The following is a 25,757-nucleotide window of genomic DNA, read 5'->3' as shown; positions in this document are numbered from 1 at the left end:
TCCTGCCCACCTGGTTACGGAGGCACCAACCCAAGTAGGATCATCAACAATTAAACAGACACCAAGTAACCAATGTGATTCAACTCTTTCCTCCTACTGTTAATATAAGTTTGCTGCTTTTCTTGGCATTTTTTTCCAGAGGCTTCTTGTAGCTTGCCTAACATTCTTTGTCACTTGATTACAGATTAGTTTATATCTACCACAGGCTTCTATATCATCTGATAATTTATATGCATCCCATGCATTTTTCTTTTCTGCTGCAAGTCTCATTATTTCATCTGACATCCATTTAGGTCTAAGCCTTGAATAGAATTTCTAGGTTAGTATGAAAAGACTTGTAGACTCTATGATTACTTCTCTGAATGATTCCTTTTTAGAATTTGCTGTTGATAACATCAGATGGTCCCACTGTATTGAATTTAAACCTGTCTGAGACCATTTAGTCACCCTTACAAAAACAAAACCCCTTCCCTTTACCCTTGACAGTAGTTATGTCTTTAAGTAAATCCTACATCAGCACACTGTGATCACTACCACCCAGAGTGTCTTTTGTCTGCAGGTTCTTAATGCCTGAAGAATTGCTGCTGATAATCAGAAAAAGAGTATTGATTCCTCTTGTTGCTTCTCTAACATACTGCTGTAGAAAATATATCTTACATCCAATAAATACACAGAAATTTTGCTAGTGTGTGTGTGTGTGTGTAAGAGAGAGAGAGAGAGAGAGAGAGAGAGAGAGAGAGAGCAATCGCATGTTACAATCCAATATGTGGAAAGTTAAAATTCCCCATTATAAGACATTAGCATTATTTGAGGAATATAATGCAAGAGTGCACATTTATAGAGGCATCAGCCAAAAAAGAAAAAAAAAAACCCTTCCCATTTCACCCATTCGGTCACTCCAAATGTTTATCTAGTTCAGCCTTAAATTTATTTAAGCTATCAACTTCCACAATGACAGATCGAAGTCTGTTCCAGCAATCAACTACCCGCTGGCTAAAGGCAAACCTTCACACATCTGTTCTACAACTGTCTTTCCTCAATTTGAATCTAGCCCCCTCAGGTTCTTAATCTGAGCAAGTGGAAGAAGTATCCCATCAGCAGTGAGCTTGCTCAAACCATTCAAGGCCTTTTACACCTCAATCAGATCACCTTGCAGGTGCCTAGTCTCCAGATGCTGCAACTTGCAGAACTCAAGTCTTTCTTTGTAAGCACACCCCTTTGTTCCACTCACCAATCTTGTTGCCCTTCTCTGTACTCGTTCTAACAACTCTACATTCCTTCCTAAAATGAGGCCTACAGACCTGTATGCAGTACTCAAGGAGTGGCTTGACCATTGCCTTATACAAAGGGATAATCACATCCTTGTCTCTGCTAGCAAAATTCCTATATGTCATTGACAAAACTCCATGACCTGCTCTGGCAGCCCATTTTGATTTACTGGCCCACTCTATTTCTTTATAGTTGTTTGTTATACTGATTACAGTCATTAGGCCTATAACACAATCCTACTCTCATTTTTGTTTTCCCAGTGCTTATGTTAGTGATCAAGTCATTGATTAGGGAAATAAGTTGTATCAACAGGTAATTGAGACTGATAGTTTGAAGAAATTCAAAGGTCAACTGGACAGTTACCTACATGAGTAGGGAAGTGCATAATTTGTATTTTCTTATCTACTTTTTTTCTTTTTTTTTTGGCTGATGCAGCAAAAGCCTGTGGCTTCCTTGCACTATATCGCCAATACTAATATCATTAAAACATGTTTTAATGATAGTTTGGAATCACAGCATATGGCAAAAGTTTGTTAATTTTTTTTTAAATGAGCTATGACAACGTAAGGTTTAATATAAAAAAACACAACACATTGCAAAGTATTTTAAGCTTTGTTTTATTAAGCATCGAAAAATTTACAGGAAAAAAAAAAATACTGAATTTTTTTTTTTTTTCGTCAAAATATCCTCCACAACATTTTATCACTGTCTTACACAGACGTGGCATTCTGGTGATTAATTTTATAATAGTGTCTTGACTAACATTATTTCAAGCAATCTGCAAGGTTCCCCATAAATTTTGCAAAGTTGGGTAGCCTTCGCAGATTTGACTATCTAGATCTAATAACAGTTCTACTTGGTTTAAATCAGGTGAGTGGGATGACCACACCACAATCTGCAATACCCCCCCCTCCTGTTGTTTAGCTGCCACAAAGTCCCTGCACAGTTTAGAGCTGGGCTTTCGGTCATCATCTTGTTGTAATATAAAGTTTCTTCCACAAAGTTAAAATTCAGAGGGTACTGCATTATATTCAAGAATGTTTTATAGCCTTCTTTTCTTAAAATTCCTTCAATTCTTACAATTTCAGCCACTCCAGAAAAACAGAAGCAACCCCAGATCATGAAAAAACCATCACCACCATGCTTGATTGTAGGTACAAAATAATGTGAGACCATTTTTTCTTCAGTTGATTATCTCACAAACTCTACACTTGGATCCAAAAATTTCAAATTTGGATTCATCTATCCACAGTATGTTTTTCTGCTCTTCAGTTATCCAATGTTGTTGGCTCTTAGCCCAAGCCAACTATTTCTTTCAATTTTCAGGTTTTAATAAGGGTTTTTGAACCACGAAGTCCTGCTTGTTTGGGACACAGTTTTACAGTGGATGCAAATACAGGAGTTTCTCTGTTCCTATTGAACTCACTTAGGATTCAGGTACAGTAAGTCATCAATTGCATTTAGAAATCAGTGTTATAGTCTTATCTTGTGCTTCCATTGTTATGCATGGTTATCCTGATTGTAGTTTGTCCTTTAAACTGCCAGTCTCCTTGAATCTTTGAATGGTAGTTTGTACTCCTTTAAATAAACATCTAATTTTTGTCAACACTCCTCATGGAATAACTTTATAATAGCAGTTCTTTTTCCAACCCTCAGTTCCTTATTCTTTGCCATGTTTATCATGAAACACACAACTTACACCAAACACTCTTTCTGAATGATGGGTATTCAATTTTATAAGTTACAGTTTTCACTCCTCAATTTATATTATTGAAAAACACTTTAGAATAATCTAAAATCTTCTATAATATTGAAACAATACTCCCACTTTCATTAGATTACTTAACCTTACTTCCAAAAGAAGGTAATTTATAATTATTATTTCACTGAAACCCTCATGTATTAATCCTCTTTGTTTGGGTGATACTATATCAACTGAGTTCTTCTGCTAATGCCATTTTAACATCAATGACACTTATCTTGATTTGTTAGCATTTTGTTCTGATTCCCTAACAGGCATATTGGGGCTCTTATTGATTCATGTCAAACCCAAAATGTTGATAGCATTTGAACAAAAGAATGGAACTCCCCAAGACTTTTATCCAAGGCTGATGAGAATGAAAATTTTTGAAGGAAAATCATTTGGACTGATTAGGCAAACTATACACATATTAAATCATTGGTGCTAGCCAGCAGTGTATCCAGGATTCATAAGGGGGGTGGGGAAGTGGATAAAAAGGGCAATATTTTTGTCAGCTTCAACAAAGTTTATATTAAAAAATCAAATTATAAAACCATTAAAAATATAAGAAATATTTTTGCTTAAAGATTTTTAAATTCCTATTGTATATTTAAAAGCTATGTGAGCTGGAGAGATGATTGAAATACAATTATGTGTATTTTAAGATATTCAAGGTTTATATTTGCTGCTTAACTTTCATATATCAATGTATAAAATGTTCTTGCAAGTTCCAGAGATTGTTAATTATTTTTACAACATATTCATGGAAATTTAATTATGAAAATAAAAGCTAAAATCTTGAAATAAACTATGTATGTATAGTTTAGTTTAGTTTACCTCAGGATAACTTATATCTCCATCTCCTGGACCAAAGCCTTTTGCAGGAGCATCAAACCCATGCATTTCTGGGAGAAGAAGTGTATATGTGTGAGCATAGAGTGGTAATCCTATCATAAGTTTTGACTTTGGCATGCCTTGCTGCACCCAATAATGTGCTGACCAAGCCTGAGCATTAGCGGGATAAAAAAAAAAATCCATTAATATGCATGTATTAATTTTTCTGTTTTACTGAAAATTTTTAATTACATAGTTTTACATTAAAAAAAAAGACTATAAAAACCAAAGTAATCTAATCTTATCCAATTATAATCATGTGTCTGTAATTCTGATATGGTAGAGGGCATTTGCAATGCAGGTTGTATAAAACTATAATAAAATAAAATCGTTTAGGCAGTTAAACTACAGTAGAAGTCTTCCTATCTGACATGAGAGAAACTGATAATTAGTAATTTAATCAAAAAAGTCAGTTAAAGTGGGGAATAAAAAAAAGTACATATATAAAAAAATAATAATTAGTAAAAATTTCAGAGCTACAGGGCTCAATAACTTCCACGATTTTTTAATATATTAAAAAGTAAGAGATTACCTCAATTTTTTTCGTGGAATGCTTCCAGTCAATTCTCTCACATATGTGACGAATAAAATATGAAAAAAGTGAAAAAACAAATTAATGAATTCCCTCACTCATAGAGATACGACCAAATCCGATGCGCAATGGAATCGAAAGCAGAGAGCCCCAACCCTACCCCAAAACACATCAAACCACCGCAGCAAGACCATGAGTGCAAGAAGACATTGTCATAATAATTAGTTAAAACTGGTTCTGATAATAAATAATTAAAATCACTAATTAAAAACACTATTAAAATCACAATTATAAAGATTAAAAACTATTTAAAATTAAACGGATTAAAAGTTAGGATTTGGATGAGTACTCAAATTAAACGAAATGCACAGCTGCAGGCAGAAGCTCCATAATATATTAAAGGTACAGGCAGCTTAATAAACTCTTTAGAAATACTAAATTCAAAATAATAACCAGGCCCATGCAGAAGCTCCATAATATATAAAAAAAAAAAAAAAAAAAAAAAAAAATCACACAATTCTTCCTTCTTGCTCGGCAAAGGTAAATGATCTTGTGTACAAGATTTCCTGTAGTCAGTGTGATTCATCGTACGAGGGTTCCACTCGTTGCACGTTAGAGTTACATGTCAAGCAACATTCTGCTTCCATCCACACGTCGTATACAAACGTGTCGGAGTTGGCTTTTCATGTGGTCAATGAGGGTCATGTTTTCCTATTCAATGAGGCAGTAATTTTAAATATACAACACAATTAACATTAAATTACTGATCGCTGAAATGCTTGAAATGAAACTACACGAAATTCTATCAATGTGCAATGGCCTTATCTAATATCGGATGTCTTTTTTACTCATGTGCCAACATAAATAATCTCTCTATATTTCAGAGTCAAATACACACACAAACACTGTGATATTCCCATCCTGTGAACACGGCGATCAACTGAAAAGCATGGTCTGCTTAAGGAAGGGAACAGCTGTGCATTTCGTTTAATTTGAGTATTCATCCAAATCGTAACCTTTAATCCGTTTAATTTTAAATAGTGTTTTTAATTATTTATTATCGGAACCAGTTTTAACTAATTATTATGACAATGTCTTCTCGCACTCATGGTCTTGCTGCGGTGGTTTGATGTGTTTCGGGGTCGGGTTGGGGCTCTCGGCTTTCAATTCCGTTGCGCATCAGATTTGGTCGTATCTCTATGAGTGAGGGAATTCATTAATTCATTTTTTCACTTTTTTCATCTTATTTTATTCATCACATATGAGAGAGAATTGACTGGAAGCAGCATTCCACGAAAAAAATTGAGGTAATCTTTTACTTTTTAATATAATAAAAAAATAATGCGAATATGGAACTTAAGAATTTTATTTCCACTTAAAAAATATACATCACATTCACCATCCTGGTCAGATAACGAAATGTGATGTTTTGCAGCAGTCTCTCCACTATTTTTATAAATATCACATCATTGATATGATTAATTTATGAATTACTGTTTTAATGACTGTCTATATATATCTGATTTAACCTTCTTCATATTTAAATCAGTCTATATGATTTATGACCCATCCATAATTTAATTTTTTAGAAGACAAAATGCACAAGGCATAATTTCTTTAGGTTTAGGTAATTAACTATATAATATCGATGTAGATACACCATAGTTTACCATAAATTTGAACTATGTATGTAATGTAAAGGCATTGTTTTAATTGTATCTCATATTGTGGATGCCTTCACAACGAGATACCATAGTTTACCCATTGCACTACTTCAAATAAATAATGCTTCTCTAGTAGAGAAGACTACTGTTTTTATTTTCAGTGGATACCATCACCCAGATGATTGTTTCGAAGCTGGTGTGAATTTAATGTGAAAAAAAAAAACCCCCATTGGACTAGAGCTATTAAACCAAACAAATGAATTATAAAATTCAAACCTATATCATGGAAAATCTTAATTCAGACTTTGAACAGAACTGTTTTGATGAGAGTCTATGAGATCTAGATTTTTATCAAGAAAACTGAATTTTGTAACAAACAAAAAGAACCCCAGGTGTGTGTTTTTTTTTTTTTTTTTTTTAAATAACTAAAACCAGTACTTTAAATGAACCTCATCTCCAACCAAACTGCACAGAAGAGGAGGCTCTCCCCACCAGAAACTTATCAGACCCTAAACGCCATTTTTCCAACTGTAAAGACCTTTGTGGAAGCAGACAGTTTGTTTCAAGTCCCAGAGACATCCCCTAAATGTCCCAAACCTTTTCCATTAAAAATATCATGAACATTTTTTTCTTGCCCAAGGGATGATCGAATTGCAAGTAAATTACCTCCTCCAGCATGAACTGTCTTATTCTCAAAAACCTACAAATTCTCTTCCGAACTTCCTGCGCGAATTGACAGTAATAAAATAAATGGTACACTGTTTCAATTTCGGTACAAATTTCGAAGCTAGTGGGCTTCATCATCAGTGGGTGGGCAGGTACCCTGGTAATGCAACATGTCATCACAGTTGTGAAGTTATTTCCACAATATGAGATGCCAAATGGTGCATTTTGTCTTCTAATAATGTATTAGAAGACAAAATGCACAAGGCATAATTTCTTATGCGTTTAGATAATTAAATATATAATATCGGTGTAGATACACCATAGTTTACCCATAATTTTGAACTATGTATGTAGTGTAAAGGCATCGTTTTAATTGTATCTCATATTGTGGGTGCCTGATGATGAAGCCCACTAGCTTCGAAACGATCGGCTGGGTGGTGGTATCCACTGAAAATAAATAACAGTAATCTTCTCTACTAGAGAAGCGTTATTTATTTGAAGTAGTGCAATACCAGCTATCTCGTTGTGAAGGCACCCACATTATGAGATACAATTAAAACGATGCCTTTATACTACATACGTAGTTCAAATTTATTTTCCAATGCATCAGTGATGATTTGTTGGAAAACATTGTTGAATCTATTGTTATCTTCTAGCTGTAAATCTCTGGGAGCCTTGAATTGTCAACTTTAGGGTCAAAGTTTTCTCCAAGCTTTATTTAGTAAATGAACTTGAAATTTCATTCCATGCTAAAGCTACATTGTAAACAAATTAGCATTAGCATTAGTAGAGGCATTTGATGCAAGAAAGCAAGCTTATGCAGCATCAGCCAAAAAAAAAAAAAAAAAAAAAAAGTAACATAAATAAATAAAAATAACCACTTCCACTTCACCCCTCTGTTCGTTCGAAATACCTGTCCAGCTGAGCCTTAAACTTATTTAGGCTATCAACTTCCACGACAAGGGATGGAAGTCTGTTCCACCCACCAACCACCCGCTGGCTAAAGGCAAATTTCCGCACATCTATCCTACATCTGTCTTTCCTCAATTTGAATTTATGCCCTCTCAGGTGATTTTTCTGAGCTAGAGGAAGAATCCCATCAGCATTGAGCATGCTCAAACCATTCAAGGCTTTGTACACCTCTATCAGATCACCCCGCTGGTGCCTAGTTTCCAGACATTGTAATTTGCAAAACTTAAGCCTTTCTTCGTAAGAGAACCCCTTTGTCCCATTCACCAATCTAGTTGCCCTTCTCTGTACTCGTTCCAGCAGCTCTACATCCTTCCTGAAATGAAGCCTCCAGGCCTGTATACAGTACTCTAGGTGTGGCCTGACCATTGCCTTATACAAGGGAATAATCACCTCCTTATCCCTGCTAGAAAAATTCCTATATATCATTGACAATACACCATGAGCTACTCTTGCAGCTCGTCTGCACTGCTCAGAGAACTTCATATCTGCCTGCACCACCACCCCCAGGTCCCTTTCATTCTCTACCACTGTCAGTGTAGTACCACAGAGTTGATACGTTGCTCTGGGGTTGCTGTTTCCCATATGTAGTACTTTACATTTGTCAATGTTAAACTTCATTTGCCACCTCGAAGCCCATCTGCTCAACCTTTCCAAATCCTGTTGCAGCAGCATAGTGTCAGTAGTGTCCTTGACAACCCTGCCAACCTTCGTATCGTCTGCAAACTTGGACATTAAGCCTGATATACCATCATCAATATCATTTATAAATACAGAAAACAATAAAGGCCCCAATACTGAACCCTGAGGGACTCCACTAATAACATTAGTCCACGATGAGCAGTGTCCATTGATTACCACTCTCTGTCTTCTCCCCCTCAACCACCCCTTTATCCATAGCAGCAACTTGCCTCCAATGCCACACTGCTCCAATTTGTGCAGCAGTCTTCCATGTGCAACAGTATCAAAAGCCTTTCTAAGATCCAAGTATATAATATCAAAGTTATTCCCTGCATCCAGTTCTTTTGTGACTGCATCATAGTATCCAATCAAATTGGTCAGGCAAGACTTCCCCTTAACAAAACCATGCTGTGTCCTAGCTATAACTGAAGTCTTGTCTAGATGATCCTGCAGTGCTTCTTTCACCAGTGCCTCCATTAATTTTCCGGGAACAGAAGTTAAACTCACAGGTCTATAATTACTTGTGTCAGCCTTTGATCCCCCTTTGTGAATTGGGGTCACATTTGCACATCTCCAGTCAGTGGGTACCTCCCCTGAGTCCAAGGAAGCTCTCATAATTATGGCTAAGGGTTTGCTTACCTCCTTTGCTGCCTCCTTTAATATAACTGGATAGATCCCATCCACCCCAGGTGCCTTTCTTGTGTTTATCTTCAACAATTTCTCCTCCACTTTGCTCTCAGTTATTACAAGATTCTCTAGCTTACTTTGATGATGATGACTTTTAACAATTCTACAAGACCTATATTCATGTCTTCTATTTTTTTTTCCCGAAACTGAACTCAAAAACTCACCTATGTCAACACTTTATACATCCTAGAACCCCTTGATCCACAGGCTGGATCTAGGATGTTACATTCAATGATAAAACCATGACTTTTACATCACCTTTAAGTTCCTAATAAGTGGATTTGAAGGAGTATTATCCAGAAAGAGAGAAGCCTTTTCAGTTACTACCACCCAACTGATATGTTATTCTGGGATTACTGCAGCCCATATGCAGTATCTTGTATTAATAAATATACATAAGCAAATTATACATAAGCAAACATTTCATACATAAGCAAGTTTCATACATAAACAAACATTTTTATTACTTTTAAAGATGAATAATCATTCCTTTTTTGAACAGCCATCATAGCTTAAAGTTAAAATTTTAATTAGCATTAAGTTTCACTGAAAATGGATCAGAAGTCCAATTTTCAGTGAAAATTGGATATATATCCAGGTTTATATATATATATATATATATATATATATATATATACACATACATATATATACACACATATATATACGTATATATATATATATATATACAGGGTGTTTCAGTTAAACGTTTCAGAACTTCTAAGAGGGGTAGGGTACATCCTGACAACTCAAAATCATATAGCAATGTGGGGTCCGAAATGCTTTCCTGAAGCGGTGTTGTACACAGAAGCACCATAAAGAAAAGAGACCGTAAGTGAGAAATCGTTTTAATAATACATGAAAAGAAGCAAAAGGTACATGGATTAAAGTAAGTGTTCGAAGTTTCTTCCACGGGCTACAATGCACCCCTCACATCTCCGATGCATGGACATCCGAACATTCCGGAATACTCCAGGCGAATTTCTTCGGCAGCTACTGCGATTCTTGCAACCAGCTCCTCAGCATTGTCAACAGGGGTGTCATAAACTAGCGATTTCATATGACCCCAGAAATAAAAATCAAGACATGATAGGTCGGGTGACCGAGCAGGCCAACGCACGGGACCACCATGTCCGATCCACTGTTGACCAAATGTGACATCCAGGTAGTTACGAACATCTCCGCTATAATGGGCAGGGGCTCCATCGTGTTGGAACCACATTGTCTGTTGCGTCGATGCAGAAATCTGTTCATCTCTCAAAAGTTGTGGCAATACTTGCTGCAGAAAGATCAAGTAGATAGGTCCGGTTAGACCTATCTACTTGATAATTCATGTACCTACGGTAATCCATGTACCTTTTGCTTCTTTTCATGTATTATTAAAACGATTTCTCACTTACGGTCTCTTTTCTTTATGGTGCTTCTGTGTACAACACTGCTTCAGGAAAGCATTTCCGACCCCACATTGCTATATGATTTCGAGTTGTCAGGATGTACGCTACCTCTCTTAGAAGTTCTGAAACGTTTAACTGAAACACCCTGTATATATATATATATATATATATATATATATGTATATATATATATATATAAACCCCATACTTTTTGGACTTCTGATTCATTTTATATATAAGTTTTCTATATTCTTAACAAATTGTTCACCCAGAATGCAGAACAGTGTTAAATCTTCACAGTATCTAAATTGACTACTAGAAAAAATTCATTAACAGTTACTGAAAGCAAAAAGAAAAAATGCCTTAAAACATTAATTTTGATTTTCAATCTGTGTTTTGCAAGTGTTCTATAATTTTTTTAATACTGATTTTTTTTATTTAATTTGTACACATACATTACAGTTTTTAAACATATTGGAATTCTGTAGAAAACTACAGAATAAGCTTGCAAATGGGTTCCACAGTTGGGAATAAAAAAAAAGTCTTGAAAGATTATTTTATCATGCATTAATTATTATTATGCAGAAGCTAAACTATAAATTTTGAGCCTCCCTGCCAGATTGCCTGTAGTGGGGAGACTTTTTATTTCATTTGAATTAATTTCATCAACTTTTTGAATATGAATTCTAGAGAATGAGAATTTCTACAATTATAGTATGCATAAGCCTACACTGGACAACTGAGGCCAACAGTTGTGCACTCCAATTTTCAAAACTATACCATGCTGCCATCTATTATTAATTGTGTTTACCATTATTTGAAAACAGAGGTAGCAGATGGCATCTAGTAAATTTCAAACTCATATAAAAACCACTATATGAAATGATCTTGAAAACATACATATACATACCTACTAAATAACCAAAAATAAAAAAAAAAAAAAATTGTACATATCTGATTCAATAGATGTGTCTCTGAAAAATAGACATATATACTTGAGAAAGGGTTAAGGGTAGGATCGATAGCAATTGCCATCCTCAAAGTTCTACCTTGATTTGTGAAACATTCAAGTATGATACTCTTCTTTGAGAATCTACTGTAATAATTTTGTATAATTTTTTTTTGTTGTTTTCTGAGCATTGTACAAAATTTCATATACACATACAATGCCAATAGCCATAAATACACGACCCTTGACATTTACACTAATGACTGTTACAATTAATTCTGTATGTTGTAGAATATGGTATATTCTTAAACATAAGATTTCAGGATATCATTATTAATCTTGCAATCAGTAAAAAAATAAATAAATAAAAAAATAATAACAAAATAAAATAAAAATATAATTTCTCATTTCTATAAATGGAATGATCACTTACTGTGTTCAAGGTAGCAAAGTAAGCCGCCTCAATTTTTCTTTTAAATAGTGGACTGTTATGGCCAGTAAATGGAATATACCAAAAGTAATCATGATAATCATACGACATCAAATTGATAAAATCCACATATCTGCAAAAAAAAAAAAAAGAGAAACTGATCTTTAAAGAAAATATGAGCAGTATTATAAAATTTATTACAAAATAGGTCAATATAACAGCATTTAAACAATTAAATATTCATAGCCATTTCATACATCTGCATTATTCTATGCTAAAGTAGTGAGATTATGTATTTCATATATTCACCTCTACTGACTGTTGCAATTACAATAACAATTAATTCAGTTCCAGCAGGTTAACAGTTTATAATGCCATGTTCTTTTCTTTTCTTTTTTTTTTTGGATGCTACCAATTAGATTTATTGGTATTAGTATAGTCTAATAATTTTAGATACTTTATTTGTGATTACTACCCTATATAAAGTACACATGACTCATTTTTTGTAATAATATAGTATTTCACCACTAGCATAACCAATCACTGTGTAATTTTAGTTCTGTAGTTAGAACTCAGAATCTTATACAGACAGCAACTGTTATATTAGGAACACAAATTTGTTTCATTAATATTATTTAAATAGTTCATCTCCTTGTGACCAATTTACCAGCATCTATGGAAACAACTGATCCAAGATAAAAAAAATAACTGAGGTCTGCTGATTACACAGTTCACTGTTTTTCTCCTTATTCTGTATTTTTTTATGCCCAAATTTATGGATCAAAATAGTCACCAAAAATGTTCCATTACCTACTATTTAGTGGAAAATATACATTTGTGATTTCTTTGAGGGAGACTAAAATTTTAACACACAACAGTTACATCTCACAAATATTCAGCTTGGAAAGTGTCAATCATACAGCAGGTGGTAGATGACTTTCATCAACCGGTGAAATACCACTACTTTGCTTATTGGAGGCTTGAAGTGGTGAAACCCATGTTTAGTCTCTAGAGCAAAGTTTCCGGCATCCCCCTCCCCCCATACTTCTCCTTCAACCCATGCTTTTTTAACCCAAGCACAGTACTAAGTACTATAGGTTCTAATACCTCTCGTGTTTGGGGTTCACATAAAAAAAAAAAAAAAATTGGTTAATAAACATCAAATGTTACTCACTGGACAAGAGACTGTCATGCCATGCACTAAATGGTCAAAAAACTGCCACATCACATCTAGTTGGCTATTGTTCTGCCTACTGTGCATTATTTTCTGCAGAGACAATTATCTATTTAATTTCACATGTCTTGAAAGTGTATTAATAATCCAGATTCACATAATGAGAATCATATGTCTGCCATGCAACAAAAAAGAAAAACTTTTATTATTAAAAACTGAATGGTTCAACACCTTTACTAGTCACTGCATCTGTAGTAAGAAGAAAATTTACAATTAAAATAAACAACTTACATAATGATAGAAAAAATAAAGTTTAAATCATAAGTAACATAGCCAACACACAAACAGTTACATAACTATTTTTGTTCTTATTTTTTCTCCAATTTTAATTCTTATTGCAGATGAAAATACTGATAGGTGTTGAAATCATTCAATTATTAATAATAAAAAAGAGTTTAATGTGTTGAGAGAAAAATGTAACATGGTTCATTATGAATTAACTAATTAAATGTGAATAACACTAATTAAACTGTGCAATTTGTTGTTGTAAATTTTATTATTTAAAAAATATTAAAAGTAAGTTCAACTCCCACAAGATAGAATTACTTATCTGGCAATTTCTTGATTCCTTATGAAATCCTATCATCAGGACTAATTATCAAAGACTAACTTTACAGTATAGAAGATGGTATAGATTAAGCCTAATGACAGGGATTCAATAAAGAATCTAAAAATGTTAGATCTATTGTGCAGAATTTAACTTATTTTGCGTAATCCTTTTCAAACAACAAAATTAATTTTAACTTGTATGATTTTCATCTAATTCAAAAAAGTTTCCTTTTTCTACATGGTGAAAAGTGTACATTCATTACATTATCACTGTCTATTTTGCCCATCTTTGTTTTGAATCCTAACTCATTTTGTCATATATGCATGGGAAATTTATGAGGGCTTTGAAATCCCCAAAAACAAGTGTTTATTGAATAAAAGGGCATATGCATTGCTGGAGATCAGGATAAATGCTAGACTTCCTGTTTATGTAATGGATCAATGAGAGGACAGTTACAGGGTTCACATTCATCAATGCCATTTGCCATTACAATGGTATGGGGGGGAAGAGAGAGAGAGAGAGAGAGAGAGAGAGAGAGAGAGAGAGAGAGAGATCACACAAGTGATTTCTATTTCTGGAGACTCATACATCAAGATTTTCTAAGTCAAATTTTGCTATCTTCTATTTGACCAAAACCTCATTTTGCTATCTTCTATTTGACTAAAACCTCACAAGAACCTATCAATACCTGAGCCACCTGAAGGATGGACTCTGAAAGAAGGAAAAATCAAGTGATGACTCCAACAATGAACTAGCTGCAGTGTCTCAAATTTATGCATCTGAACTGTCAAAATGGTCAGTGCCAATTTTCTAGGCAAAGCAGAAAATTGTTGTGAGATCATTAGAGAAATGCTAGATGCTTTTAAAAGCATGTGCCACAATATGTCCTTAAGAATACATTTTCTGCAATTTACATTTAGATTGTTTCCCCATCAGATATGAGTGCTGTCAGTGATTAACATTGTAAAAGGTTTTAACATGAAGATTAGATAAAGAAAAGCATTGTCAAGGAAGTGGAATTCAGATATACTGCCAAACTACTGGGCATTTTTGAATAGAAAGCTTCACATATCAGTTATAAGAAAAAAAATTAACATAACATTTATTTAGATCTTGTGTGGGTAGACAATTAACTTTAACGTAAAAACACTTAATTCCATGTGATAAACTATAATTTTGTCAGTTTATTTCCTAAGTGTAGTACACTTACCATGAAATAAGTTCCAAATAGCCAGATAACCTTGCCCTAAATCCAACATTTCAGAATTCATTTGGCTTGTTATGGAGTCAAACAAACAATTAAAATCTATTCTACTCTGTGTGGTGACAAAAAATTATACTGTATATTAGTTTTGCTACCACATAGGGTAGAGCAGATTTTAGTCATGCTCTGACTTGATGTTGTAGTAGGATTTTAGGGCATCAGCACTAAGACCATATTGCTCCGTGTATATTGTCTGTAAATTACATGTATTCTGAAGTCAATTTTCTGTTTTGATAGATGAAAAACTCGTGTTTCCGGGAGAAACCATGTAATCCTTGTCTGATACTGACTAATTCAGCCACGTCGTGAATCAGACTTGATGATGGAGACCAAAGAGGCTCTGAAACATCATTGGATTTGAACTTATCTGGCTATTTGGAACTTGTTTTACAGGTTGTGCTACATGTAGGAACCAATAAACTTTATCACGTGGAGTAAAGTGTTGTATTACTTTAGAGTTAATTTTGCATTTAATTTATTACATTATTAATTACAATAAAATTTTATTATCTTTTATTTCCTTTGGTGGGTGAAGATATAAATTTCCAAGATCATATTTAAGTTCAGCAATCACTTATTTATTTATTATTCACTGCAATCACTTATTTCTCTTTAAAAGAGAGAATTTTTTTTGTTGTTGTTATTCCCATGCTACAGTAAGTAAAATTTTACTTGTGAATGATTAACTGTTTTGCAAAAAAATGTAGTGGGAAAGAGTACTCTTGCATTACAATATCTAATGATACAGCAATCCCTGAGAACAGTATCAGAAAAGCTACTGAGGCTGAGATAAGATAAGGCTCCAGAGATGGATGGTATACATCCTATTGTACTAAAAAAGCATGCAAAGTGCATCATCCTACTGGAAATGTTAATGAGATCATCACTAGACTCCAGAATGATCCCAGGGACTGGAGAAGGGCCAATCCACAAAGGAAGTGCAAAAGAGATGACAAACAACTATAGACCAGTGACTGACTTTAGTGGCAAGATCACTATGACTAAGGGTACAATGCAGGACCATCTTGATAAGAATGGTATCTTTAATGGATCATGAAATGATTTTGTGAAGGGGGAAGTTTGCCTGACTGATCTGATTAATTATTGTGACATTTGATAAGGTTTCTCGTGAAAGGAACTGTGTCAAGTGTTGTATAAACTAGAACTGTATCAAGTATTATATAAACTGGAGCAAATTAGGATTATTAGTAAGAACTTTGATGGATCAGAGATTTTTCTTTTCCATTTGGGTACAAGATGGAAAACAAAGCATCCTATAGGGTAGATCAGTGTAGCAAGTGTAGCTCAGTATTGGGGGCCCCCTCTTATTTCTAAATCCTTAATGACTGGATTTAGAAGTAACACCAACAAGAGAGTATAGGTGAAATTGTCAAAGTCCGCTGATGATTTAAAGGAGGAAGGGTGGTTAAGAAACAGAACCAGACCAAAGTTCCTTCAAAATGGCAACTCAAGTTTAATGCTTTTAAACAGACTTATGGAGGTTTAACAATACAATGATGTTAAATTTGATATACAGTATACACAGGTAGCCAGAAAAGCATGTGATGTTCTGTGTATGATTTATAGAACTTGTTCAAGGAGTAAAAAGAATGCTGTAAATATAGTGAAGTAAATATAGTGAAGCAGCATTTGTAATACTTTATTTAGAACTGGTGGCTGCACCTAGAGACAGAGCTTCTAGAGAGGTTCAGAAAAGGTTAACTAGATTGATTTGATGTGCTAATCAATATCTATATGAAGAACAGCTTAGAAGGAACATTTGCAAAGTCAGCTAGACATCCCGTGGGGGGACCTGATTCCTGATTGGGGTATATAAGGCTCTGGTAGGGATCAATAAAATGAAAGAGGTAGGTATATTTTCACTGGTAGAAGAAACTGATTAACTTTCTTTACATAGTATATTGCAGATTATTATAATCATCTATCAAGGTGGCTGAAGAGGCAAGTCTGGTTACATTCAAAGCAGAAATTACTCACTTTTTTTTTTTTTTGCAAAGGGAAAATAATGAGTGATTGGACTTTTTTTTTGACAAATACAGAAAAGGTCAACTTCCTTGCTGCTTTAAAATGACTTGGCCATTCTAATACTACATTTTAAATTTAAGTATATTAATGCAAATGCAAGCTTATCAATAGAAGCTACGAATTAACAGAATATTAACATACAGAACAATAAAATATTAAGCCACAGAAAAACATTATTCAAGAAAATGTTGAAAATTTAGCAATTTAGTTCTGATTTTTCTTCATTTTACTAAAGGTTTTCCTTTGATATATGTAAAAGCAATTTATTAAAATTAGAAGTTTAGTTAGTCATGTAAAAACCAATAATTGCAACTTTGTGACACCTCTTCAAGCTTAAGTCCCCTTGTAAACTATAAAGTATTTAAGGGGAAAGGCCTCATGCTACGAGGTAGAATGACTTTTAAATAAATAATTTCCAAAGAAGAGGCTGTAGATTGAATGGTATGTTAATAGAAGTCTATTAACAAGCCAAATGAACTATTAAACAATTATTTAAATACTTCTTCTGATTCATCAATAATGCCAGTAAATCTTTTCCCATAATGATTCTCATTTTGAATATTTATTTCTTCACTGCATGGGAAAATCTGTAAATGGAGAATAGCAAAAAGTCTGAGCATTCAACTTGCATGGAGCTGTTGTTGTTTGTTTATTTGGTTTTTAGGAGCATTAGCAACTAAGGCCATATTGCACCGGGGATATGCGGTGGTCATTCCCTGACCTTTCCACATCCTCCATATTTGGTGATCACGGGCTCGAACACCAGTCTAATCAAGAAGCATGTGCTATGCACTGCTGCTCCTGCCCACCTGGCTACGGAGGCGCCCTTGCATGGAGCGAAATTAGTCTTTAACTTTTGAAAGTTATAGCTTAACACATATCACACTAACCTTAGTCCATGAAGTAGTTGGTGCAACAAGAACATCAATTCATTCACTGAAAATGCAATACAGGAAATACCACACAAGGTCTAAGAATTATCCGTATTCCTTTAAGAAATTAAAAACTGATTTCACTTTGTGAAAGTTGAAATGCCTGAATTTTCATTGTTCTCCAATTTGATTTACTGTGCACAATGCTAAAAGAACAACTTAAAATCTGTAAACACTATAATTGGATTCTACTTAGAATGTCAGGTTTTTGAAAGTGATCATCATATAAGCAAAAGATAAGATTCTTGATCCATATGAAAGCAGGAGAGACAAGCTGTCCCCCCCCCACCCCATAGTATAAAACTTTCCCACTGTTTGCCAACAATTAGCAAGACAGTCTCACCTATGCTGGGAGTGTTATATAAAAAAAAAAAAAAAAAAAAAGTTTAGTTCTAATGTTCTAACTATTTTACAGCAAGTTTGGTTATTTTTTATGCAATTATTTCATATTTCCCATAAGACATATCTTTTTGATAATTTTTATGAGGCTGCTAGATGGTGCAAGAGTGCCCAAGATCACACCATTAGACTTTCAGAAGGGATATCAAATTACATTATTAATCCAATGGAAGTCATAAGGTTTGGCAACATTGTATCACATTTTCAACCTGATCTAATACACACTGCACTGACTTGAGCTATGGCAAAAAAAATTACCACGTAAAGAACTGCAAGTTGCTCCGTGCAACCACAAATGGGTTAAATGCTATTTTTCAAATGCAGTTAATTAAACATTTACAGAATCTTCCTTTTGATATTCTTTTGCTAGAAACAAAAAAATATATATATTAATTAATGAAAAATCTTTGCGGCCACATTATAAGTTTCTAAAGTTGATGCAAAGATGAATTTAGTCCACACAACCATTTAGATTTGTGTTTTTTTTTTTTTATAACTATTTGATTATGAGTGTGATATATCAGATATACCGTTTATAGGATTACTGACCAGGAAAAAAAGAAATACAAAAAGAAACAATAAAGAAAGAAAGAAAGAAAAAAAAGAAGAAGAAAAATATTCATAAATGCCCATGCTATAAGCTTTCAATTTTGGGATATTAAAAATAACTGCTGCCATTATGAAAATAACATTTTAGTTTTAAAGTCCTTATAATATTAGTAGTCAGGATAAAAAAAAAAAAAATGAAGAAATAATCAAAAATGCCTACACTATATGCTTCAAAATTTGGCAATTAAATTAATCCTATGCAAAAAAAAACCAAGATCCTATATGGGGCAGTCTTCATCATTTAATTCCCAAAATTCATCTAATTTACTATTTTCTGTTAGAAATAAAGAGTTCATCCAAAAACTGATTAATATAAGAGTTCCTGCACCTTAGTCTCTTTGCAAGCCCTTTAACTACACTTGAAAACAGCCTTTGGCTGAATCGCAAAAATCAAAGTAGTGTAACTGCATGTGATTAAAAAACTGAAGAAGGTTCTAAAAGAAAATACCTGAACATATTCTATAAAATATCTCAAACTTGGCTACAGCACTGAGGGGACCACTATAATTCTTGACAATCACCCCAATGTTCTACATATATATCAATGAAATAATTTTCAATTCTGAAGAGAACTTACGACACAATGGCATTCTGTTCATACTGAAGAAAAACTATGTAGTCAACTGAAGAAAACTGTAATGAAGGTTTCCAGCAAATTAGCAGAATTCCATCCTGAGAGTCCATACAATTGTTGAATTAACAATTTACTGATGTCTCAAGAGTTTTTTTCAGGGCTTTTTCCTACAAAATCAGCAACGGGTAGAAAGGTCCATGCCAGCTTTTTCCATAATGAATGTCCTAGACTGCTTGCTGACTACAATAAGTTGGTTATTGTAAGTAACAATTCATTGTTTACTGTGGTGTAATCTCAGATTTATAAAGAATACAATATCTGAGAAACAGCAGATTAGTATTTGAAAAACAACAGTGGACAATGAATAAATGTTTTATGCATTCTAAAATACATATTGCTGGTCAGTTCAGTAAATTTGATGTCATAACAGAGGTAGGCAATACTGAAATGACATTGCTGGCCAAGGTTAAAATAGCATAATTTAAATGGATTTTTTAACAAAATTAATTTTGACATTATAGACAAGTTCTCATTATTTATTATTTATTTTTTTTGGTAGTTGTTGGCGCATCGGCTTCTATGGCCATAATGCACCTCCCAAGGTTTTTGCAGTACTTTGATCCAAGCCCAAGGCGGGATTCGAACCCGCAACCTTTGGGTTGCCAGGCAGGCACTTTACTCACCCAGCTAGCCCGGTCGGCTCATTATTTATAATGATTACTTTATATTACAAGATGGTTATATTACAATAAACAGCTTATATAACCTCAAGTGGTTAAGAGTATAGTTGAAATTATGTTAATCCCCCACCACATTATACAGAATTTTATACAGTTTGAGCATCACTATGTAAAAGCAAAATAAATTCTCTCTTTCAGATTCTGAAATTGTATCTGACTAACACTTAATCTGTAATGACTTTTTAAATTTAAAGTTCATTACAGATTATGATAGAAAAAAAATCAAGCCAGAAACAAATGACATTATACATGCAAAAGCTTTTATCAGCTTACAAGGATTTCATAGGATCAGAGATGAGCAACAAGACTTGTTCCTAAGTAGTGTAACTGCATGTGATTAAAAAACTGAAGGTTCTAAAAGAAAATACTGAACATATTCTATAAAGTAAACTTCTTTCATCAACTGTCTGACCAATTTGATTGGATACTATGATATGGTCACAAAGGAACTGAATACCAAAACTAATTTTGATATCATATACTTGGATTTCACGAAAGCTTTTGATACTGTTGCACATGGAAGACTGCTGTAGAAATTGAAGAGGTATGGCATTGAGGGCAAGTTGCTATAAGGGATAAAGGGATGGTTAAGTGGGAGATGACAGAGAGTGGTAATTAATGGACACTGCTCTTCGTGGACAAATGTTATTAGTGGAGTTCCCCAGGGTTCGGTGTTGGACCCATTGTTGTTTTGTATATTTATCAATGATATTGATGAAGGTATATCAGGTTTAATATCCAAGTCTGTAGATGATACAAAGGTTGGCAGGGTTGTTAACGACAGTAAAGACAGTATGCTACTCCAACTGGATCTAGATGTTGGGCAAATGGGCTGAAAAGCGGCAACTGAAGTTTAACATTGACAAATGCAAAGTACTGCATATGGGTAGCAATAACCACTTTCCACTTCTCTGAGTGGTACTACACTCAGAGAAGTGGAAAGTGAAAAAGCTGGGGGTAAATTGTGCAGTTAAATATGAAGTTCGCTGAGCAGTGCTGAGGAGCTGCCAGAGCAGGTCATGGTTTGATTTGGTTTGAAATTTTACTGGCACATTAGCAGCAGTGGCTATTATGCGCCAGCAGATCATAGTCTTGTCAATGATATATAGGAATTTTGCTAGCAGGGACAGGGAAATGATTATCCCATTATACAAGGCAATGGTCAGGCCACACCTAGAGTACTGTGTACAGGTCTGGAGGACTCATTTTAGAAAGAATGTAGAGTTGCTAGAAAGAGTCCAAAGAAGGGCAACAAGACTGGTGAGGGGAACAAAGGGGTGTTCTTACCAAGAAAGGCTTAAGTTCTGCAAATTGCAGCACCTGGAGAATAGGCACCTTAGAAGTGATCTGATTGAGGTATATAAAGCCTTGAATGGGTTGAGCAAGTTGAATGCTGATGGGATTCTTCCTTTTGCTCAGATTCAAATTAAGGAAAGATAGTTCGCACATCTATTCTACATAGATGTGCAGAAATATGCCTTTAACCAGTGGGTAGTTGATTGGTGGAACAGACTTCCATCTTTTGTTGTGGAAGCTGATAGCCTAAATAAATTTAAAGCTGAGTTGGCCAGGCATTTGGAACGAATGGAGGGGTTTTTTTTTTGGATGATGCTGCATAAGCTTGATTTCTTGCAACTTATGTCTCTACTAATGCTAATCTGTAAAATGTTGCAGAATAAAGAAGCATATTATATATCAGGTGAAAGCTTTAATTTTAATTCTTTCATTTAATATCAGTACATGTTTTTGACAAAATTATAAAGAGTGCCTGATTCAATAATTTAATTCACTTGTGTATTTTAAAAATAAAAAGTTTACTTTACTTTGCCATCCCTGGAATATCATATGATGCCTGTATTATAGGTTTTGTGGCTGCAACTGCTACAGATAACAAAAATGGCAAGTTTTTTATTCCACTTGCTGCAGCTTTGAAATCCTGAGGAAAAGTAAAAGTAAAAGTAATTTTAATTACCCACTTACTTTTTGCTAGTAAAATGTAAATGCTAATGAAATGAATAATTATAATTTCAAATGAAATTCTGTTAAGTCTGCATTATTCTCTAGCAGTAAACAAAACTCATTACTACTCTCAGCTCATCATATCTATAAAATGTGTTAAGCTAGAAAATAAATCACCTTAACTGTATATTGAAATATTTAAACATATTCCAATGTGTAAATTAATAATGTGAAAGAGACAAATGTTGATCATACTAAAACAATCAAAATAAAAAGATGTGAATGCACATATTCTTCAAATCTACGTTGGTGGCATTCAAAAAAGCAAGTGGTAAGTCGGTAAACAAGCACAAAGTTTATTCAAGCACATTAAAAGCAAGTAATGAAGTTTAAAAACTGTCAAATAGTACTGTGTAACATATGACATTTCATATAACATGCAACATAAAAGATAAAAACATCCTCAAAATAAATTTCAATGAAATTTTTGATTTGACTTTCAAATAATAAGAGTATTTTTGGCATTCCTTCTTGAGGAGTTATTGTTTGATAAGAATTTTATTCATACAATTACGCCCAATAATGACAATGAATGCAAAACATTAAATACTTTTGAGGATAAAGAATTAATGTGAAAAAAGAATGATACAAATTAAACTGCATGAGTTGTTATATATGCAAATGTTGGGAAATGTTAAAATTTATCATCAGTGAACTAAAACTACACATGCAGTTACAACCACTTAAACAGCAGTTTCTGGATTCATCATTGAGTCCTATCAGTCAAGCTATAAAAAGAAGGAATGAAGCCAGAATAATATTTCATTCTTGATTTGGCCTCTTGAAAGGATTCACACTGAATCTAGACACTGGAAGTTGTTAGGTGGTTGTACTGTATGAGAATTTTAGCTAATTAATAGTAAACTGTAACCATTTGTCCAAAATAAAATTCACTTTATACCAACTCACATGGCTTAATTAATGTTATATTAAATTCATTATTTTTTATAAACAGCTAGTCAGCTAATATCCTCTCAACACCTTAATTTCTTTTTTAAGATAATACATCTTAAGGTTTATCCTGTAGTTTATGCCAAAATATACTGTATTTTAAACTTTTACATTCCTATTAACCATCCAACAAGTATGCCAAAAAAAAAAATAAAAAAAAAAATAAATAAAAAATAACAAAAATTAAACTCTGTATTAAGGGAAAATCAATGCAAATTTTAATATTCCTTCATTATAGTTTGAATGTTAATTGCATCACCAATTTTGGCAAACTATGGTTATAAAAAAATCAGATCTCATTGGGTACAAAACACACTGCATGCCCACTTGTGTAATTTCTTTTTTACGTCACTTTATTCATTATTTAAAATATAACAAAGTACCTTTATTTTAAATTGCTTTATTCTTACTTTCTTTTATTTCCACAAAGATATATTACATGGTGTATTTATCATGCTATCTAATATGTCACTGTTGAAAATATGTCACTGAGGCTGATGGTAGATAGCTCTGTCTTCCAACTTCTCCACTAATGCCGGTGTCCCACAAGGTTCAGTTCTTTCCCCCACTCTTTTCCTCTTGCATTCCACTTTCCATTTTGAGAAAACTTGTCCTGCTCAATCAGCTGGGGTTTTCATAAAAAATAAAAAAATAAAAAAAATATCTCGCAAAAAGGATTCTTCAGCTCCTATGCTTATCTTTAGTGACACTCCGATTTCTAGGCAAAATGATATATCTCTTTTGGGGATTACCCTGACTTCTAATCTCTCTCTCTCTTGGCACAAGCACATTACAAATATTGCTTCCTCTGCATCTAAAAAACTTGGTTTTCTCTTTCGCTCTCGCCGTTACTTTTCTTCCAAACAGCTTCTCACTCTGTATAAATCGCAAATCCGCCCTGCCAGGGAATATTGTTCCCACATCTGGGGTGGTGTCCCCAAAACCTCTCTCAGGCTTCTTGATTCCATTCAGAAGAGGGCAGTTAGGTTAATTAATGATTCATCTCTAACAGAGTCTTTCCACTCGCTTTCTCATAGACGTACTGTTTCTGCTGCATGCCTCTTCTACAGATACTTCCATGGGCACTGTTCTTCTGAATTGGCTTCTATAATTCCCGCTCTCTCTTTCAAAACAGTCCAAATACGTGCCGCCACCAGCCAACATCCATTTACTGTCCAACTTCAAACCCACAGAACCAACTTTTCATCTTCCTCATTTATTCATTCAACTGTCGTTTTCTGGAACAACCTTCCTTCATACGTATTTCCTGAAAATTACAATCTACAGAAGTTCAAGTCCAATGTCAATAAATATCTTCTTTCGTCATCTCAACCTCCAACCCAAGCACGGTACTAAGTACTATTGGTTCTAATACCTCTCATGTTTGGGGTTCACATAAAAAAAAAAAAAAAGCCATGAATTAGGGTTGGAATTTGAAAGTGTCTGCAATTCTGCCCAGACACGATAGGAGGGAGTATATGATGAGAGCCTTGTCGATAAATTCGGCCCTGGAAAAATTGTACAAGGCTCGAGGGGTAGAACTTTTTTCAGCCTGGACTGTACTTATTAACAGGAGAGACTGCTTCTACAGGGATGGGATACACTTAAATAGAAAGGGTGCAAGAATATTTGCTGATGCTATCGAGGCAGTGTTAGGTGGGTCGGAAAACTGCTAGCTTGGGGGGATATAAGGACTAATAGATTAACAGTAGCCACTGGCAGAGGTGGCAGTGGCTTCTAATGGGATGAGCAGCAGTCTGGAAAACAAGATGCAGGGTATTTCGGAGACTGCTGAGAGTCAATGCAGTACAAGTAAACACATGGATTGTGTCAGAGTAGCTAAGAATAGGAACAGGTGCATGTATACCAATGCTAGGAGTGTGGTAAATAAATTTGATGAATTTGAGGTATTGCTCAGAACATCAAAGGCAGATATTGTTGGGATATCAGAGATGTGGCGTCACACACATACAGGGAATGCAGAACTGGAATTTAGGGAGTACAATGTGTACAGGAAGGATAAACAAAGGAAGGGAGGAGGGGTTATGCTATTAGTTAAGAAACAAAATCCACGGAAGTGAAGCGAGTCAACATCGCTGGATAGTGCAGTGTTGAGTCAGTTTGGTGTGACATAAGCATTGGGAGATCAAAATTGAGAGTAGGAGTGTGTTATAGGCCTAATGGCTCTGATGAGTATAATAAGGAACTGTACAGGAAAATAGAGTGGGCCAGTAAATCAGAGAGTCTTATAATGGGGGATTTTAATTTCCCAGATATTGACTGGAATTTTTGGGTTGGTCACTCACACGCTAGCAAGGCTTTTGTGGATTTATTGTATGATTGTTTTCTACATCAGCATGTTCGGGAGGCAACTAGAAGGAGTAATACTCTTGATCTGATTATCAGTAGTGATTCTTCATGCATTATGAATCTGCAGATAAGAGAACCACTAGGTGTCAGTGATCACAGTGTGCTGAAGTTGAATTAACTCAAAGAGGTAACTACCATCAGGAGTAAAGGGAAGAGTTTTTGCTTTCATAAAGTGGTTGTTTAATTTAAATTC

At 34.3% G+C, this 25,757-nt stretch overlaps 1 protein-coding gene across 2 annotated transcripts in view; it reads right to left on the bottom strand.

The window, feature by feature from the left end:
* LOC150079409 (acidic mammalian chitinase-like) overlaps nt 1-25,757 on the bottom strand; it is an 81,659-nt gene that overhangs the window by 15,367 nt on the left and 40,535 nt on the right. For both annotated transcript variants that reach the window (XM_090382409.1, XM_090382410.1), the window contains exons 6-8: nt 22,048-22,160; nt 11,880-12,009; nt 3,848-4,015 (exon numbers count right to left, since the gene is read on the bottom strand). In XM_090382409.1, coding sequence (XP_090238535.1) covers nt 3,848-4,015; nt 11,880-12,009; nt 22,048-22,160 — 411 coding nt within the window. The remainder of the gene's footprint in view (nt 1-3,847; nt 4,016-11,879; nt 12,010-22,047; nt 22,161-25,757) is intronic.

The sequence above is a fragment of the Mastigoproctus giganteus genome, chromosome 10 (assembly GCF_048544385.1).
Source record: "Mastigoproctus giganteus isolate SK-2022 chromosome 10, ASM4854438v1, whole genome shotgun sequence".
NCBI classification, from domain to species: domain Eukaryota; kingdom Metazoa; phylum Arthropoda; class Arachnida; order Uropygi; family Thelyphonidae; genus Mastigoproctus; species Mastigoproctus giganteus.
Note: the sequence above shows the minus strand (reverse complement) of the source record. Positions and strands in the feature narration are given on the sequence as shown.